This window comes from Phascolarctos cinereus, unplaced genomic scaffold (assembly GCF_003287225.1).
Source record: "Phascolarctos cinereus isolate Bilbo 61053 unplaced genomic scaffold, phaCin_HiC Scaffold_8;HRSCAF=390, whole genome shotgun sequence".
Lineage (NCBI taxonomy): Eukaryota > Metazoa > Chordata > Mammalia > Diprotodontia > Phascolarctidae > Phascolarctos > Phascolarctos cinereus.
In genome coordinates, this window is record NW_027556291.1 from 69,363,193 (window position 1) to 69,383,473 (window position 20,281).

The window sequence follows — 20,281 nt, forward strand, 5'->3', positions numbered from 1 at the left end:
GGGAACAGAGGTACTTTTAACATCTGAGTGGCATTCTAACTTGGCCTTCAATGCCATTTGAATAAGTCAATTTTGGATGGTGGAAACTTAGAATCCGGGGGCATGCATGAAAATGGCTCTGACCTGAGTATCACTTGACCTAGCTTCTTTCTGTCCCTAGCTGTGCTATTAAATTGCTGTGTGACTTTGAGCAAGTCCCTTTGCCTCTCTGGGGCCCCAACTGTCTCATTTCTCCAATGAGGGGCTTGGCCTCTGAGTCCCCTTCTGGTGTTTCCAATGATGGGAGAACATATGTTTCTATGGACGTATGTACCGTTTACCTGGGGCCAAGTCCAGTTTAGTCCAATCTAAGTCTCAGGAGGAAGAGATGAAAGAATGGCAAAGGTCCTAGGGGATGGGCAGCAGGGGGTGAAGCCTGGTAGGTGCTTTCAGTATGTTGGGCCAGCAGGATTGAGTCTCTCCTTCCTGTTGCTTCCTTGGTAACTCTGGCAAGGAGAAGGTTGATTGGGGGGGGAGCGGTGTGACCTACTAGTCCCTAGAAAAATAGCAAGCCCATCTCCTGCTCAGTCACTGGACAACAGTGTCCTCAGGACTTTGGAACAGGTGGTGGTACCTGTTGGGTGTCTGTGTGTGTGGCCCTGGCTGTTTTAGGGCTCTCCCCCTTCTTCCCTCCCTCCTGGTAAGTAAGCATAAGTGGGGGGGGGTTGTGGGGGGGTGAGGGGTGGCTGTAGGGGAATGATTGAAAGGAAAAAATGGGGCCTGTACCCCCTAGGCCTGACTCAAGGCATCAAATTCCCTTCATTTCCCTCACTCCAACTCTTAGAGAGGAAAGAGAAAGAGGGGAGACTGCTCTGGGCCCAGAGGCATTCAAGGCCTCTAGGGCCAGGGGGTCCCCTAGTAGACTGAGGGCTGGACTCAGGCCCCACCCTGGCCTCACTGAGCACCAGGCATGCCCATCAAAATGCCTCCTGCCTCCAATCTTCCCATCTCTCCCCCAGGGGCCTTCCTATCCCAGCAGCAGATGAAGCTTTGCTGATCTAGAAGATAAGGTGGGTGGGGTCTGCTGGGAGGGAGCAAACCTCAGCATTTGGTGAGAGGAGGACTGGGCCCTTTTGGGTTCCCCTACACTCCCCAGGCCATTCGCCCCTTTCTAAGCCCCAGTTCTCCTGTTCCCACCTCCATGCTTCTCTTGCAGCAGATAAAGGGTTAAATTCCCCTCTCTCCCAGTGGAGGGGTAAGCAAGTCTGTTTGGGGGAACCCCCCATTTCTCAGGGAGGGAGGCAAGATAGGAATGGGGCCCTTCACAACAGTTCCAAGATAAGGAATAGCAGGAACTCTAGGAAAGCTGGAGTGGGTGCTGAAAGTGGGGAAGCCTGGGGCATACCCCATCTCCCATTCTAGGCCTCTTTAAGGGAACAGCCCCTCAATAGCTTGGGTAGATGGGGGGGGGAGACATAGGCAAGTTCTCCCCTCCCCCAGCCCACAGAGAACAATCTCCTGTCCCTATGCTGCAGCCTGCTGGTGGTCTGAGTAATTGCAGCCCGACTCTGGTGGGGCCAATACTGGATGGGGGCTTCCTGGGGGCCTTGTTTGAAGACTCCGGGAATGTGCTTCTCCTTTTCTGGTGATCCTATCTTCCCTGCGTGCTCCAGGAGGAGAGTCAGGTCATGCCTTTTCCTTCTTAATTTCCTTACCCTTCTCCCCCCAGTAACCAATCAAAGCAGAGAATGTCAAGGCCCCTTAGGATGCTAAAATCCTCCATCTCCACTCCCTAGAGAAGAAAGGAGGAAAAAGCAGGAGAATCCCACCTTCCTTGATCCTACCCTTCCCCCTCAAGGTGGTTGACTCCCTTTTTCCCACCAGAGTATTGGCATGTACTGGGCGTGGAGCATGAATGGAGACTTTGGGAGTGTATTGCCTGGGAACAGTTCTTAAGGGGGGGGGGTAGGGGTTAGGGAGGTGAAAGTAGAGGAAATTATTAAGAAAAGGATAGGAGAAGTGCTGGGTTCTGGCCAGGGAGGAGGAAGAGGCAGAAAGAGCTAGGGGGAAACTATTCTTGGGATTTCCAGAGGGGACTCCCCCTGAAGTAAAGGGAGAGCCTCAGGTTTAGGGGTGTGCTAGTTGTTTTCCTTCCTACCATGGCTTGGCTCTAAGTATGGGGAGTTGGGGCATCCCCCCCCCCATCGAGGACATCCAGGCCAATTGCCCCTCTCCTCACAACCTCACAGCTGCCCCTTTCTTCCTCCTCCCTCCACAACATACAGCCATTTTAACACCACCTGGCACAGGGTGGTCCTGGTGGCTTCTAGCTCCATAGGTATCTTCTGGGCTGCCAGAGCTGGAGGAGGGAGAGGGGAGGAGAGGAGACAGGCTCCAGCTGTGCTCCAGAGGTGGCCCAGGATGGCTGTGATGCTCCAGAGCTATGAGGAGGGGGCGGAGGGAAGCAGAGAGGGGGGAGGGACTAAGCAGGAGCTGGGGTGGTGGCTGGGGAGGGAGGGAGGAGGAGAGATGAGGAGCGAGCAGACTGGATGTGAGTGTGAGGTAATCTTACTCCCCCCCCCTTCCAATCTCTCTTCCTGCCACTGCCGCTGGTTGCTGCAGACGGTACTTGGGAGCTGCTGAGGCTGGGCGAAAGCAGGGCGGGCACCCGGAGGTAAGGCGTGGCGCCTGGGCATTGCCCAGCTCAGGGCATCCCTGGCTCTCTCCCCTCCAGCCAAGCACTGCGACATCCCCAACTCCACACACGCAGCTGGGCTAGATGCCTGCAGAGCCCAGAAGGCTGGGCATGAATGGGAGCCCTGGCATGGAGGAGCCCTTGGAGGGGGCAGGCTGAGCCCAGAAAGAGGGGAGGGGACATGAGCTGAGGTGGGAGAAAAAGACCTGTACCCTGAAGACCTGGCATCAGCTGGAAAAGGCACAGGGCAAGGGGAGCCTTGCTGGGACCTGGGAGCAGGTGGAGCCCAACCAGCTAGGGATGGAGCAATGATGGGGCAGCGGGATGGGGAGTGTAGGGGGGGAATTGGGGGTGGTGCAGTGACATGAGGGGAGATTGGGATGGAGCAGGGATGGGGTGGGGTGGGGGAGCCAGGGGATTGGGCTGGGCAGGAGAAAGCCAGGGTCACCCTTAGCTCATCCCTGAACCTATGTCTCTGTGTGTTCCCTCATGTTTGAGTCTGTGCATGCCTGTATTTCTGTGGGAGTCTGGTGGTAGGTGTGTGTGTGTGTGTGTGTGTGTGCGTGTGTGTGGGCAGGTGTCAGTGTCTCAGTTCTGTGTGAGTCTGGTGGTTGGCGTGTATGTGGGGGCAGGTGTCAATGCCTCTGTTCTGGGTTCCCCTGAGTGTTTATTTGTGCATTTGGGTGTTGTCTATACATGTGTGCGTGAAGTGTGTGTGTTTAAGGCTATGAGTATCACCCGCCTGTGTGACTTGCCAGTGTATGTGTGTGCTTGTGTGTATCCAAACGTGTGTGTGTGTGAAGTCCCCTCAATCCACCACTGAGTGATCTCGAGGTGTCTTGGCATGTGCGCATGTGTGTGTGTGTGTGTGTGTGTGTGTGTGTGTGTGTGTGTGTGTGTGTGGATGCAGGGTGTGGCCCCTGGGTGTGGCTTGCTCCATCCTGGGAGGAACACCCTGACCGATTGGTCCCTTTCCCTGTCCCTCTAACCCCCAGCAGAGGTCTCCCCCCCCCCCACTGCCTCAAGGGAGGATTCTGGCTGGGGGCCACCTCAGGCAGGTGAGAGGCCTTTCCAGTTGTGTTGGAAACAGTGTGGGAAGGTCTCAGGACACTACCCAATCCCTAATGCTCCCAACCCCAGGGCCCCTCCCATCCCACTCCTCTCTAGCATCCAGACCACATAATGGAGAAGGGGCAGAGATGGGTGTCATTCTGAGGCTTTAGGGAAGGGTTGAGAAGGAGGAACAAGGCGGGGGGGGGGGGGCGCAGAGAGGATCATGTGTCTGAGGCGGAAGGCAAATCTGTTCTCTTCCCATCCCCCAAGAATGATTTTTTTTTGGTCTGTCAGGCAGTCTGGCCATCAGGGTGGAGGGGGCTTCCTGTCTAGTGTCTATCAGCCAGTGTGCCAGCCTCCCCCCAGCCCTCCTCCTCCTCTGCCTCCCCCCTTCCCCTCCTATTCCTCTCATTCCTCCTCCTCCTCCTCCTCCTCCTCCTCCTCCACTGCTGCCTCTTCAGCCACTGGGGTGTGTCTGTTTCTCCATATCTCTGTCTCTTGTCCCTCCCCTCCCTCCATAACTCCTTCGATCTCGATCTTTGCCCCCTCCACCTGCCTCTTTCCATTCCTCTTTCTAGCTTCATCTTTCCCTCTTCTCCCTCCCTCTCCTTGGGAAGCCTCTCTGCCTCTCTCTAATTCTGTCTCCTTGTGTTCCCACCCCCCACCTCTTGCCCAACAGGTTTAATTAACATCAGGGATGTCAAGTGGCCTGAGAGACTGGGGGGGATGTCAGGAAGTCATGGAAGCATCTGACCAAATTTTGGCCTTCACCTGCTGGGATTAAGGATCTCTACTCTTCATAAGGGGAGGCAGCATCAAGCTGTCCCCCCACCCCCCACCTCAGGGGCCCCAGCCTATTCCCAGTCCTCCCCAGAACACAGAGGAAGGAGGTTGCTTTGTGTGCCCTGGAGGAGGTGGACAATGGTGATCATAGAACCCACACCCCATTCCTTCCAAGGCCCTCTCTGGTTCATTCTTCTCCATGAAGCTTCCCTGTTAGCTCTGCCACCCCCAGCTCCTGAATCCCCAATGTTTTCTTCATGTAGGCCTCCCTACATACTAATCACTAAAGGTGCCTTTGGGTAAGGCCTCGTTCCCTAGCCCTGGGGGATTCCAGACTCCTCTCCCTGCCTCCCCCCCCCCAGCCCCCAGTATAGCACAGCGTAAGAGCTTCGATGTAATAAAAGTACCAGGAAAAAGTTCCACTTGTTTCTCCAGCCTGGTCCCCAGGGCTGTAGGTGCCGTCCACTATACAAGCTACAGGGATCACAGGGTAGGGCCTCAGGAATTCCCTTGGTCTGACCTATACCTCAGGAGGAAGCGCTTCAGCATACATCCTAAGTGGTCCTCCAGCAATGGGTAGCTCACTACTTCCCAAGGCAGCCCACTGCATTGTTGAGGGGGCACTGGAAGGTTTGGTTAAGAGGCATTTCCTGAGCTTATCTATAATCTCCCTCTCCAAAATGCTCCAGATTGTCTGCCCTTTGGGACCCAGCAGAGCAAGACTAGCCCCAGTCTCACCTGGGGCCCTTCACACAAGTCAGCTAGCACGTCCTTCTGCGTCTTCTCCAGGCTAGCCCTCCCCTGCCTCTTCAACTGTGCCTTCCTTGGATGGCATGGTCTCTAGTCCCCTCCTCATTCTGGTCATCCTTCTCTACTCCATCTCTGGCTTGTCAATGACCCTTCTGAACTGAAGTCCCCAGAACTGAACCCGGTCTTTCAGAGGGTTCTGGCTGGGGCTGAAGGCAGTGAAACTGTCCCCTCCTTTGGCAAAGAACAATAACATCGGAACAGTGCTTCTGCCCAAACACATGTGTTTTTAATGGTGGGATTTTAGGCAGCATGGCAGACAGGGGCATAGTGGACATAGCACTGTTGTAGCCACTTATTGGCTGCTTGAATTCCGGCAAGTCTTTCCCCTTCCCTGGGCTTCATTTTCCTTGGCTGTCAAATGGGGAATGAATGTCCAGTTTGGATAATATGGCGCAGGCAAGCCTGACAACCATTGGGAGGGCTTTCTTAAAGAGGCTAGGAGCTGTGCAGTGGATGAGGAGGAGGATGGGAAGCCTATGTTGCTCAAGCTGATCCAAAGTGTATGGACAGCTCCCAAGGGGCCAGGCTTCACATTCAAACATCTTTCGAATGTGAGCAGCTCCTTCAGCTTTAAAGCCCAGAGGACAGGCTGAGGATGCTGGTGGTTTCTGATTCTGGGAGGATGAAGGAGCCAGAGCCCCCAAGCTCCTCAAGCTTCGAGATCTGAGTGGAGTGACTGGGGGAAGGGGATGTTATGGCTGGCCCCAGTGCAGACCCGTCCTCAATACAGGGGAAACAGTTCAGGGCTTGAGGCCTGTTCATCTGCTGTGGGTTCATTTAGAGGAGGCTGGCACATGGTTGGGGTGTGTGTGTGTGTGTGTGTGTGTGTGGGTGCATACACAAATAAACTCGCCTGTGTGGGGGTAGGGGGGACATTGGGGTTGGGCAGTTTCAGGAAATGATAAGGGTTCCCAGCCAGGTTTTGACTCCCATCCAGCTACGAGCTCTTCTCTGAATCTTCTGAGAATGTGCTGTTACATGATCGTCCTTCCTGGGACCCATCCTCCCAGGGACCCCACAAGCACAATGAATTTCAGAGGCCTGGGAGTCTGGATCTCCTCCTCTGACTACCTCATCGAATCCTTTAGGGAGCAGAAGTGGGAAAGTAACAGCATTCAGGACTGGAGGGAGGGGGGAAGTAGAGACTATTCCTGTAATCCTACAGGCCTCCCACTGACATGACCACCACCACCACCACTTTCAGAGGCTGCTGGCAAAAGCATGGGCCCACTGCCCTCCTACTGTCTCACCCCTGGGGCCAAAGCTTCCAAAGAAGGGATTTAGGAAGCCAGAGCTAGGTGCTAGAGAGGCACCATGGGAGATGGAGGCTAGGGCCAAGTCGATCTGCCATCTGCCACTGTCAGGCTCTCAGACACCTCTCTTTCTTTCTCTTTCTCTCTCTCCCCTTCCCCTTCTCACTTCCTACTCCTCCTCTTATTCCCTCCTTCCCCTTCTGTCTTTCCCCCTCTCTCTTTCCCCTTTCTTTTCCTCCTCTCCCCTCTCTTTCTCTGTGCCAAAAGGCTTCTCCCCACTTCCAGAGGTTTCTCCTCTTCCCCACTTCTCTCTCTCTCACACCCTTCCTTCTCCCCTCTAGCCTCTCCTTTCTTATTTGTCCCCTCTATCTCTCATCTCTCTCCCCTTCTCAGGTGCTTTTCTCTTTCTCTCCTTTCCCATTCTCCCTATCCCTATCTCTCCTCCTCCTCCTCCTCCTCCTCCTCCTCCTCCTCCTCCCTCCTCCTCCTCCTCCTCCTTCATTTTTCTTCCTCTTCCCCCCCTTCTCTTCTCCTTGTCTTTCTCTTTCTTTCTACTTTTCCTTTTTAAGTCCCAGAAAGGGAGAGTACCATCTGAACCAGGATCTTTCTGGTTAGTAGACTTACACCCCACCTTCCTGCCCATCTCCAAAAGAAGGTGTGTGAGGATGAGGAGACAGGAGTAACCTTCCCCCTTCCTCTCCTCCTTCTGCCCCCATATATTTGTCTCCCCCCTTTCCCTTGCTGCCCCAATTCTCCCCAAGTGTGAATCCTGGGATTTTACTCCAGTATGGACTGAGATATCAGGAACAGAGGGAGGGCCACTGGTTTAACCAATGGGGGGAGCACATCCTTGGAACACCTTGGCTTTTGTCCCCTTATCTCTTAGCCTCCACTCCCTTCCATAAGCGTCTCTCCTACTTTTTGGGGTGGAGTCCTAGACATTGAGACCTGAGGCCTGGGGCCTCGGAAATAGGGCAGTATAGGACTGAAAGACAGGGGAGCTTTCTGGACCTCCCACCCTGCCCGGGATTATTCCCTTAGTTGGTTTTGAAATATGTGAAGTTTTTTCACTCCTTAGGTCCCCTTCTCTCCCCACCTATGACCTAAGGGTTCCATACCAATCTGCCACTCCTTCTTTCCCCAAACTCAGTTTCCATCTCTCCCCTAGGACCCTAGCTTCTAAGGGGTTTTGGGATCCTTACTGTAGGAAAGAAGAAACCTCAGGAAGTAAGGGGAGGCTGTCTGGCAGAGACAACAGGCATCCAATTAACTATAGTACTGGTAACAAGCTAATGATAATAATTAGCTGTCTCCCACCCAGACAGCAGGCTGAGTTGGCACCCTGCTGCTTGGGGAGGGGGAATCTAGGACAGGGATTGGGGGTGAGGTGGTAGCACCTAGGTAACTCAGCTAGGGGACTGGAAGGGGAAGGCAAGGGGCCCAGTTGTCAGGGCACCTTGATCCTTGGCACACACTGATGCCATATGCTCTGTCCTCCACCCAACTGGGGCTGCCAAGGACCCAGGAACTCTTTCTGGCCTAGCCCTGCTGCCCGATCTCCCAGATGGCTTGGCGCTAGGGGAAGGGGGAGGGGGTGCCTCAATCTTACCATTATGGCAGTTTTCATGGTAGAAGCTGGCAGGATATTATAATTTGTGCAAATTTTGTTGTGGATGTGGGGGAGGGAATGCTGCCTTTATTATTTTTTCTTTCTTTTTTTCTGCCTGTGTGTTTATATGTGCTTGAGTGCTTGAGTCCCTCCCCTGACTGGTGTACGTATCTGTGTGTACCTTGTGTGTCTGTGGGAGTCTTTGGGGATCTTGGTGAATTGGTCCCCGATGGGCCTGAAGACTCAATGGGTGCTGGTGTGCCCATGGTAGTTGGAGGCTTCCAGTTCAAGCCTGTGTCTTGTGCTCAACTGTGATCTCAGCTGAGTGATGCATGAGCTTTGGGCCCCAGATAGGGGTGGGAAAAGGGATGGACTGGGGTTGGGAGACTTCTGGGATCTGTCTGGCATCCCTAGGCCAGGTCCACCCCACCTATGATAATTTTGTGAATGTGTGTGTGTACCTGTATGTGTCATCCATGTATATGTATGCATGTTCATATGTGTCTTTGTGTAGGACCAGAGGGGAGGGGCAGCTTAGTGCTTAGGGCCAGGCTGCTGAGCGGGGCCAGGGCTGGGGATTTCTGCCCCTGTTTTATTATGTAGCCTTCCTCCTCCAGTGGAGGCCTGTAGCTTCCAGAGAGGGGGGATGGGGACAGAGTAGCCTTTGACCCCTCTGGCCCTCTGCTCTCCCCCCTTAGGAATCTGAGGCCAGGGTAGACAAGAGGACCCATTGTTGGGGCATCCCCACACTTCCTCTCTCCTTGGGGTGACCTGGGGAGGGGAGGGAGCAAGAGCTTGAGCTGTTTAACCCTTTAGGTGGCAGGAGCCCCAGGATGCCCGGATGTGTGATGCCCATGTTGTACATGTATGTGGGTACCCTTGGTAAAGCAGGACCAGGGTCTGCCTGGGTCCTCTCAGCACTTCCTTCCACTCACCCTCTCCCTCTGCCCACTTGGTTCTCCCTCACTTCCCTTCCCATCTGCCTGTCAATCTCTGTCAATCTGTCTTTCATTAGACACGTGCTGGGGTTCCCACCTTGTGGCATTCTCTGGGTCTCTCTGCCTGCTTTTGCTTTTCTCCTCTTTCTTCTTGTCTGTCTCTAATGGTCTGGCTTTGTCTTTCGCTTCCTTTCTCTATCCATTAACGTTCCTCCCTGGCTCTGTCTTTTCTTTGTCTCTCTGCTCTGGCCAGTCTCTACATCCTGATGTCATTATCCCTGCCTGTTGCTGTCTCTGCTTTTATTCAGCCCTACAACCACCTATCTCTGTGGCTCTCCCTCTCTGCTGGATGTTTGTCTCTCTACCTCTCTGGGGTATTCCCAGGCTTGCTCCTCTCTCTGCCTCCCCCTCCTCGCCCCTTTCAGGATCTTGGTTGTTCCCCCCTAGCTCTGCCTGCTCCCTACAATCACCCCTTTCCCCCTCTGCCCACCTAGCCTGACCCCTGGGGGTCTCCTCTCTGTTGTAGATGGGAAGGCAGAGCTTGAGGGGAAGAGAGGAATGGCATAAGGGAAAATACTTGGGCCCATCTTTCAGCTGCACTGGGTTGTAGTCTTGTGTGCCTTGGGGTGGGATTTCTCAAGAGCTTGAGGCCCAAGGCCTATCTCAAAGGTCACTGGTGGGATACAAGTGCCTTGGCAGGGACAGCTATTTTGGGGTCAAAGGAATGGTTATGGGACCAGGAAAGTGACAGATGGAGGAGAGGGACAGGAATAGCCAGGCTGGGCATCAGGACAGGGGACAGAAGAGGGCACACACTTGGCATTCGTGTTGGGCAGGAAAGGAAGGAAAGGATTTCTTTGGGAGAGTGGAAGATTAATGTCTGTCTCTGAAATTGGGTCTCTGAGAGGAAAATGGGAGATTTGATGCAGTGAAATGGGGGAGGGAAGGGAGAGAGAACAAGCCATGACTTCAAATATAGGCATAAGACAAGAACTTGGAGCTAAAAAAACTCCCTTAAATTATAAGGAAAATAGGAAAAAGCCCAGAAAACCACAAAGATGGAAGTTAGGGAAAGAAATTGGGAAGAGACATGACCCCACCCTGGGGGAGCCCCCGGCCTGTGGGGGAGATGTGGTCCCCGCCGTTGGGGAGCCCCCAGTTTTGAGGGGGAGACACAGCCCCACCCTTGGGGAGCCCCCAGTTTGAGGGGGAGACATGATTCTCCACCTTGGCAATCTCCCACTCTGAGGGGGAGTCTGAGGGGGAAACGTAGCCCCACCACTGGGGAGCCCCCAATTTGAGGGGGAAGACATGGACACTGAGGCCAGCAGCTGGCGTGGTGCAGGACAGAGCGGTGAGAAAACGGAGAAAGAAAAGTTGGGCTAGGCGAGTCTTAGAGGTTCATGCTCAAGACTAGTTTATTTCAGTTTTCTCATTATATACTCATAGAAAAACAACTTTGTATCATGAGAAATGATTTACAAGTTCTGTGAAGCCGTATTAATAACATAAACAAACTAAACAGCTAAAGCTCATCTTTTTCTCAAGGGAAAGCGGTCAGTATAATTTTAATACAGGAAACATTGTCTTCAAGGTAATGATCATATCTACAAATAATTCAGTCACGAGTAAGGCCTTGGAATCAATGATCAGTAACAAACAGGAAGTGGGGCAAAAGTCAAGGGAGCATTTATCCCGAGGCAAGCCTCTGTATGTACCGACCCCTTAAGTCACTGGCTCCCGACATCCTGAGCTCAGGGAGCCCCTAAGTCTGAGGGGAGATATGTCCCTACTCTCAGGCACTCCTTATATGAGGGGGATACCCAGTCGGGGGAGACAGCCCCATATTTGAGGAGTCCCTAGTCTGATGGGAGGACATAGCACCAAGCTCAGGAAGCCTCCACTTTCAGTTGTAGCTCCCCTGGGTGGCCCCCATTCTGAAGGGGGAGATTATAGAGACGAAGAGACAAATCTCTTCCCTCACTGACCTCTTTCTTCCTCTCTCTGGGGTTGTAGCACACACACACACACACACACCCCTAGAAATTTGCCTGGCTTTATATATATTTGCTTGACATCTGCCTAACAAATCAGTCATTCCTCCCTGGGGGTGGGGTGGATGGGGGTAGAATTCTTCATGGCCTTGTTTAACCCTCCCTGAGATACTACCCTCCAACTCCCAGTGAGCCTTATGACTTCCTTGCCCCCCCCACCTCCTCCATGCACTTATACCTCAGCCCAGGATGGGAACAAAGCCTGTTAGCTGTCAAGAGTTGATATACTTCCATAACCCCAAATAATACTAGTCAGGATGAGGGGATATTGGCTCTCTTTTTTCCTGTCCCCCAACTTCCTCATGGCATTAAATCTGGTCTCCCCCACCCTGACCCTCTTTGTACCTGTTAAAAGACTTCACTGGACCCCTAGGCAGGTGGGATAACAGCTCTAGGATCAGAACCCAGGTCTCTCAATCCATTTTCCATCCTCAGGGGATGTTGGGGAGGGGTCAGCCCCAATGGAGGATGAGGAATCCCCTGGCTTCTAAAGTTGTGTCCTTGCCTCCTAGAGGAAACAGGGGTCAGCCTGCGTTTCTATCTGCCTGACAAATCTCAAAGGGTTAACCTCTGGGCTTCCTTTCCCTCCTCCCCCCAGCCAGGACCACTTTAAGGAGAATGGTCCATTACAGGTGAGCTGCTGTTGTCATGGAGACCACAGCATCAGCACCACTCACCAGTGGTGAGGGGATGGAGGAGACTGTAGATAGGGGTGAGAGGGGGCTGTCCGAAGAGCTATGCCCCATCATTTGCAGGTCCCCATTTCGCTCCTCTCCCTCCCTTCTTCCTTTAATAAGAGAGGCCCAGGGGAGTGGGGAGGGCAGAGGTTTGAAGTCAGATGAGGGTCAATCTGAGGCAGAGCAGGATATCTTTGGGGAAATGGGACAATGGGCTGAGTGGGAATTGGGCAGGGAATGGGGCGGGGGGAGGAGGAAGAGCTCCAGATGCCTTTAAAGGGAATGGGGAAGGGCCAGAACAGGTTGGGGCTCCCTCCCCCCAGCTGCTCTGCTTGTGCCTGGAGCCTAGGTCAGCCCACTGGGATTAGCTCCGCCCAGGTTGAACTCCCACAGTGCAGCCCCCAGGTAGGGCCCTTTAAGGGTCTCGAGTTCTCCGCCACAGCCCACAGGCCCCCTGTTGAGCCACCTCCTCCTTTCGGAATTATTTAAATAAGAGGGAAAGTGCTCCTAGCTCCCCTCTCTGCAGAGCTCTCTTAGCTCTGTCGCCATGGAAACTAGCCAGCCGCAGATTGGGGGGGGGCGGATCTGTCTTAAAGGCACATGATATGTAGGTGCCCCCATCAGACAAATACCCAGATAACACACTGACACACATAGTCATGCACCCAAAGCCACATCCCTCTACATAATGTATCCACAGACATCCACATCCACTCCCCTCCTAGATACACACACACACACACACACACACACACACGCACGCACGCACGCACGTAAGCAAGCACACACGCTCGTCCCCTCCACGACTAGAGGTACACAAACGGGGGGAGGCACACGTAAGGCCACCCAAGTCAGATTCCTCCCCAGCCCCCATAGAAGCCTCCTTCCCAACAGAGGCTTGTGGAGCGGGGGAGGGGGAGGAGAAGACTGAGGAGGGAAGGGTTGGAGGTGGGGTTCCTTCCTGGAGGGAGGGGTGTGTATGTGTGTGCGTGTGTGTGTGCGTGTGTGTGTGTGTGTGTGTGTGTGTGTGTGTGTGTGTGTGTGTGTCTCGCGGGGGCGAGGGGGAGGGATCGAGCTCATTCCCCCGAGGGCTGAAGGAAGAGGGATTCAGGTCACCCCAGAGGACTAACTTCCTGGCAGTCTGGGGAATTCGGAGGGCACTGTATGGCCCAGGATATTGTGAGCCCGGCAAAGGTCCTTTTACCTCCCATCCCCCCCCACCCCGGCCCTCATTTGGCTACGCTGTCTAACTAGAGAGGGGAGGGGTGATCGGGCTGGAAGGGACCTCAGAATTCTGAGGGCCAAACCTCTCCTTTATTGGGGAAGCATTGCACCAGGTCACGTAGGCAGTAAATGGAACTGCTACAATTTGAACCCAGGGCTTTGGATTCCAAATCCTGGCCTATTTCGAACACCTTCTGGATTGTATCCAGGCCTCGATTGGCCTGGTAACAGCCTCAGGGCCCTCAGCTGGAGCTGTGCATTTTTTGCCCTGAGCCCTACCCTAAAGGGAACAGCCTGTGTGAATGTGACCCCCACCTTCTCCCTTCCCCACAGATGAATGCCCTTTGACTACTCTTGTCAAATGCTTCATTAATCCTGGAGTTTGGGGGAGAGGAGGAGGGAAGGGGAGGTTTTCTTGTCTAGAGATAGGAGGGAGATGGGGAAGGGGAGGCCCAGTTGCCTAAAACTCTTCTCCTGGGGATTCCTGCATGACCTGGCATGTCAGGGTAGGGCTGTTGGCTTCTGTTGGCCTACAAATAAATGTGCTTACACACATGGGTATGAGACACTAGATGCGTCTAGTGAGACATACCTATTGTATAGATCTCAGGGCTCAGAGGGCCCTTAGAAACCACCTAGACCAACCTCCCCCCCCATTTTACAGATGAGGAAACTGAGGCTCAGAGAGGGGAAGTGACTTATCCAAGATCACCAGGTGAGTTAGTGGGAAAGCTGGGGCTGGAGCCCAGGGCTCCTGACTCCCAGGCCAGGGGTTTCTTGATTATATCACTCATATTGTGCACACATATCTTTCATACTCCCAGCATGGATACTCCCTGACCAAATGCATACAAATACACGCATAAGCTACATGAACACCCAACAGGCATACCAACCCAGCTGAGAGTATGCCCTGACTTAATGCTATATGTCCATTGAATAGACAGGCGCCCTGCACACATCCATAATCACATGCTCATGTGCTCTTTAGGGAGAGACTAGCATTCAGGGGCTCTCACTCTCCTTCCTAGCCTCCAGCTCAAATTGTTCATTAATTTATTTGGAGTCACAATGCTGTATCTGACTGCTCCTCCCTCCCCCCCCAATTATCTGTCCCCTCAGGACTGGGACTGGGGAGACAGGCAAACTGAGGGCTGGAAGGAGCTGTGCCCTGCCCCCAAACAACACAAGGTCGCACACTTGTCACACACCATCACCCATCCTGGTGCCACAAGTGGTCTATTTCTCCCTGTCTCTGGCCTTATTATGACAGCCTGCTCTCTCTACCTTTTTCCTCCTTAACTTCTCTCTCTCTCTCTCTCTCTCTCTCTCTCTCTCTCTCTCTCTCTCTCTCATCTCTTCTCTCTCCATCTCTGTCTTTTTTATTCTGTCTCTGTATTTGCCTCTTTCTCTCTGTTTCTCTCCTTCCTCCTTTGGTCTCTTTCTGCCTCCCTGTCTTTCTTTCTCTTCCTCTATCTCATTCCCCAGCCGTCACTCCCAGAGATAGCCCCTTCCCCATTTCACTGACCTGAGCCCCATCATCATTACACACACTCCTAGAGACATGCACGTACACATGGCTCATTCACTGGCTTCTCCCTCCTCCCTTCCCCCTGCCCTGGCACACCCACTGTGGGGACAAGGACGAAGCAAAGGCACCAGCATACAGAGACACTCACACAGACAGGCAGACACAGCAATACACAGATCCACTTATTCACAGATACACAGTCTCTGCCTCAAGCTGCCTAAATCTTCCCCAAGTCCCTCAGTTTCTCCTCAGTGTTTCCTACTGTCTCTGACCCCTCTACACCTCACTTGTCTTCCCTTCCTTCTCCCTTTCTGTCCTGTAGTGCTGATTTCTCTCAGTCTCTGGATTTCAGTCTCTCTCATTTTTTTTCCTTCCTTGTGCTTTCCCCTCTTTGGTGTCTCTGGTTCCATTTGTGCTTGTATATCTTTGTTGTCAAGACTCCCTCCCTGGCTCTGTCTTTCTTTCTCCCTTTTTTTCCCTGTCCTCTCCGAAGTCAGTCTCCCTCCTTGTCTTTTTTCTCTCCCACCTTGATTCGACCCTCACCCCAAATTCCAAGGTCTCTCCCTCTCCTTTGCTTTCCTCGTCTCCCTGTCCTTGGGTTTCTCTATCGTCAGTGAAAGAGCTGAGCTCCATCTGTTCACCAGCTTGTGTGAAGCCCCCTCCTCTTCCCCCTCCCCCTCCCTTCCCCTATGAGGGGTATAGGGGTGAGTGGGTGGGAGCCTGCTGAGCTGACAACCTCAGCCCTTTGCTCTATAATTGCCTGATGAATAGTGAAAAATTGGAGGTAGCAGCAGCAGGGGAAAGTGAAGAGGGGAGGGGGATAACACCCCCCCCCCAAGCTGTCAGAGGCCTCCCAACCTTCTGGCTTTCGAGTGTTCTGGGACTGGAACACCAAGTTGGGTGGTACATGCCAAGAGAGAAATCTGCAATGGGCAATTGGGAGGGGTGGACTGGGGAGAGCAGAGAGCTGCCCAGGAGGGAAAGGGGGCTCTGAGGTTGGAGGTATCATATTTCTTTGCATATTTCATTCCATTTCTCCCCATTCAGCTCAGAGGGAGCAGCAAACAGCCTTGGATTTGGGGGTGGCAGGGGTGGGCAGGAAGAGGACAAAGCTGAAGTCCAGCCTTATATGAACAAATGCAGAAATAACCTCCTTTCCTGGCTCCTCCTCCTCCAAGGCTCTCTCCTTCTCCCCTCCTAAGATACTTGGCATTACCCGAGCTAGTGTTTGATTCCCTACTCTCTGATCCCAATCCTCCTCTGGGACACCCACAGAGCCTTGAAGTCCGTTGCCCCCTCTGGCTGCCTTCAGTCCTGAAATAGGCGGCTTGCTGGGGGAGAGAGGAGGCGGCTGGCTGGAATGGCTCCGCCCCTGGGCCCTGGGCAAGGTCAGCCAGTGTCTCTGCCTTTGTTTGATGGGAATGGAGGATGGGTCTAATTGGGTCTCCCTCCCCCCAATTCCCTCCCCCTTGCTCTGCAGTCATACCATCTCTACATCCTCACTCCAGCCTCTGTCTGTGTCCAGTCCCAGCCATCCTGCATCGACTTTGTGATCAGGCTCATTCACACTATGATTGCTCTTCCTCCTCTCCCCTAGCTCAGGCCTCAGCACCTCTGTGGAGGCTCCCCTGCCTGTCTACACTTGGGGACTCCCCAGGGGCAGGGCTTGGGTCTCTTCTCTCCCCTATCTCCCCCCTCCCCCCGCCCCACCATTGTAGCCAGGAGATGGGAGAGCTCACTGCAGATCATGAATGAATCTGTGTTCCTGCCTTCCAGGCCCAATCCGGGGTAGAGGAAACCCCATCAATCAATCAACCAAGATTTATTGATTCCTTGCCTGTTTATGTCCTTCCTCCCTTCCCCTCATCCTTATACCTCATAAAAGGATAGGGGTTTGAAACCTGGCTCTGTATGACCTTGACAAGCCCCTTCCCCTCTCTGGGCCTCAGTGTCCTCTGCTGTAAAATCAGATGACCTCTAAGGTCCCTTCTTGTTCTAGCATTCTGTGATCATGACCCCCTTCAATTGGTCAGGAGCCAATTTCCTCTTCTGGCTGTTGGCAGAGAAGAGAAGCTCCCATCCCTTTGATGTAAGCTGTCCCTTTATATCCTCAGAGACTTAGGCAGGGTGGTGGTGGGGAGGGAAATGGTATCACATTACTGTATCTCCCTTGCGGGCTTTTCCCCTCCCCCTCAGACTGGGGACTCCCCATGGACCAGGAAGTGATTTTGTGTACAGAAGGGATTTGGCAGCATAACACTGGGTTCAGGACCCTCTGGCTTTTCTCTGGTTCTAGGAGGGAGGAGGTGTGTGCTCCCTGGGCATGGGATGGGAGCACCCCTGGGTATGCCCCCTGAGCAGAGAGCTGAAGACCCTGCTCATTGCTCTCTGAAGGAGGGGGCAAACCTTAGGCAGGAAAGCTGGGGGCTGGGGCTGAATCCAGATCTCAATGCTTCTCTTGCTTCTAAGAGATCTGCCCCAATCCTGGGTCCTGGCATCTCTGAGGAAGGAGATAGGAGCACCTGCCTGGTGAGGTCAGTGCTCAGGCACCTGGAAGACTCTTGCTGTTGTGATGAGAATTGAGGAAAGCTGGTGTGGTTGCTTGTGGCCATCCCCTCTCCCCTCCCTCTCTTTTGCTGATCTACCCCCTCCCCACTTCCCCTCTCTGCTTCCTGGAGATGAATGGCACTCAGAAGTCAGGTTGCCTTGAAACCCACAACAATAAGGCTGTGAGGCAGGAATATTTCCTACACACAGACATATATTCACACATCCACTTGCTCTCTTCTCCACTCCTCCCCATCCCCCATTCACACAAACACACATGGACATGATGCACCTGCTCACACACACACACACACAGATGCACATATAGAGATACAGCATGTACTTGCACACCTGCTCACAGACACCTGCTTGTGCACTCACAGCCACAGCCCTTTCCATCCTGTCTCCCCCCACCTCCCCAGGCAGGCACATACAACAGCCTGTGGAGTGGGAGTGGGAGGTCCGTTGGGGACAACAAGTTGATGAGAGGGGGAGGGTGGGGGGAGGCAGAGGAAGGGAGAAGAAATAAATAAGGGGAGGGGAGAGGGAGGGGAAAGAGGGAAAAACAGTGGACAGGAGTATAGGGGTGCAGGCCAGAGGCTGCCTTTCTGACTCCCAGATTCCTCCCTCCTCTAGGGGAGGGGTTGGGGGGGCGGGACCAGGAGCCCTGGCTCACAAAGATATTTGTCACTAATGGTCCATTTTCTCCTTTCTCCTGTCCCCTTCCCCTCCTTTCTCCTGGTGTCCCCCTGCTGCCCCCCTCCCCCATCTCCTCTCCCCAGCTCTGATCAGCACTTTTAGCACAGCTCCCCCTTTCCCCTCCCCCCTTTCCTTTCCTTCCCTTCCTCCCCCAGAGGGAGGGCAGGAGCTGTGCCGGAGCCTGAGTGGAGCTGCCTGCCCTTAGCCTGGCCTGTGCTGTCCAGCCTGGCCTGGCCCTGGGTGTGGCTGCAGGACCAGGAACATGGCTGTTGTCTTGAGCTATTTGTGGACACTCCTTCTGTGGAGCCTCGGACTGTGCATCCAGATTCCGGAACATTGTGAGTATCGAGGGTGAGAGGGAGTTGGGGTTCCTCCCTAGGCCTGCTGCTTCTCTTTGCTCCCAATCCCCAGTGTTCTATCAGCCTTTCCATCCTGACCCCTGTCACCCCTTATCTGCCTCTCCCCTCCCTACCTCATCATTCTCTCCCTCCTTAGTTCTCTGGTCTCTCCTCTCCTTTATCTCTCTCTCTCTCTCTCTCTCTCTCTCTCTCTCTCTCTCTCTCTCTCTCTCTCTCTCTCTCTCTCTCTCTCTCTCGGGTCTCGGTAAGGAAAAAGGGGGCAGGAGTGGAGCTGACAGACTGCATTGGGTGGGTGAGGTGGCATTGCTTTTAGCACCAGGGACAGCAGAGAGGAGATAAGGCAGCATAGTACAGCTATTCCAGTACGCTGGACAGCAACCCCGAGAGATCCATTTACCTCAGCAGCAAGGGGGGAAGAGGGGCGCCACCCCCCCTTCCCCAGTATGATGAGGAAAGTGGGTATTGGTGAAATATCTCCCCTCCCTTGCCTCTTCTCTATCCTGCCCCAGTCTCCATCCACTCGATTTTTCCCTTCCAGTCAGCAGTAACAGCAGTAATCAAATAGAAAGTGGGTCAGAAGACTTGGGTTGGGTTTTGGTCCTAGCTCTGCCAGTGACTAAGTGTATGATGGTAGGCAAATAGGATCCAGCCTTCAGTTTCCTGATCTGTAAAATGGGAAGAGTCTAGCCACTCTGGCTGATCTAGCCACAGAAAAAGGGATGATTCAATGAGAGCATAGACAGAAAAGGTCACCTTTAAAATAAAAGGCACTGGACCAACATGAGGCATTATTATAAATTATTATTATTGCACTTGTTATTATCTATGAAGGGGATGAGAGAATCTAGGAGGCTGTATGGGTGCATCATGTGTCAATGCTACTATACAAAAGGTGTGTTGTGAATGCCTGTAATTGTGACTGTGATGGAATGTGAGTGTGGATGTTTGAGAAGGTGTGAGGGACAGTAGATGTGAATCTGTGCTTGTGAAGGTATGGAAGGGTGTGTGTGTGTGTGTGTGTGTGTGTGTGTAAATGATTGAATGTGAGTGTGTTTGGGTGAGCTTGTGGGTACCTGCATGTGCTATATGGTTGTGATCTACTGTGAATGTGCCTGTTCATTGTGAAGTTGTTCAAATAAAAGCATACACTTATGATTGAAGGTAAAAATGCAGAAATGTTTGTGGGTGTGATGAAGATAGAATGGCAGGGTGGCTCACACCTGTGTATGTGTGTGTGTGTGTGTGTGTGTGTGTGTGTGTGTGTGTGTGTGTGAGACTGAACTTGTTTGCCCTGGACCATGAATGTCAGTCAGTCAACAAGCATTTATTAAGTGTTAAACAATGGGAGGACAAGAACAATCAAAACATTCCCTGCCCTCAAAGAGCATAATAGGGAAGACGACATAAAAGGCTTGGGTACCCTTCTTAAATGAAGGTGTGTGCAGACAATACCAGTCTGAAGCTATATGCAGGTTGCATGTGTGTCTGTGCATGTTTAACTAGGGAGGTTGGTTGTGGGGTGTGTGTGTGTGTGTGTGTGTGTGTGTGTGTGTGTGTGTGTGCTGCCCAGACTCATATAGTTGTGTTTAGAATGCCCTTCTTAGCATTTGTACACTACCCTAGGTGAGGTAGCTGTGTTCCATCCACTGAGTTGCATGAGAATAAGTGGAGAGAGGGCAGATTGATGGAGAGGGAGCCTGAGAAGCCAGGTAGATAGGGAGGATATCTGGGGTTGGGATGACAGGAGGTGAAGAGAGAATCTGGACATCTAAAGATTAGGGGTATTGGGGCTGGAGAAGGCATATATGCATCCATACAGATATTCACATACACACAGAAACTCAAATGTGAAGGCCAGTGTAATCATAGTGGATCAAGGCCTGACCTGGGCATTAAGAGATCCAGGTTCCAGTCCCACTTCAGCCATGTACTGTATGACCTTGAGTCAGTCATTTTCCTTCTCTGGGATTCAGTTTCCCCATATGTAAAATGGGGGAGGGGTTGGATTTAAGGTCCTTCTAGATATGTGGTTCTATCACAAGCACAAAGATGTAATTGGGATACATATAC

At 53.0% G+C, this 20,281-nt stretch overlaps 1 protein-coding gene across 3 annotated transcripts in view; it reads left to right on the plus strand.

Annotated features, from left to right (window-relative positions):
* Positions 1 to 2,555: 2,555 nt before the first annotated feature.
* L1CAM (L1 cell adhesion molecule) overlaps positions 2,556 to 20,281 on the plus strand; it is a 49,755-nt gene continuing 32,029 nt past the window's right edge. Inside the window, exons 1-3 of one of the 3 annotated variants that reach the window (XM_020977249.2) lie at positions 2,556 to 2,653; positions 13,740 to 13,790; positions 17,936 to 18,190. In XM_020977249.2, the coding sequence (XP_020832908.1) occupies positions 18,115 to 18,190 (76 nt within the window). In that variant the 5' untranslated portion in view covers positions 2,556 to 2,653; positions 13,740 to 13,790; positions 17,936 to 18,114. Of the gene's footprint in view, positions 2,654 to 13,739; positions 13,791 to 17,116; positions 17,141 to 17,935; positions 18,191 to 20,281 lie in introns of those variants that run through there. The other 2 variants (XM_078148007.1, XM_078148008.1) reach the window with 2 other exon arrangements.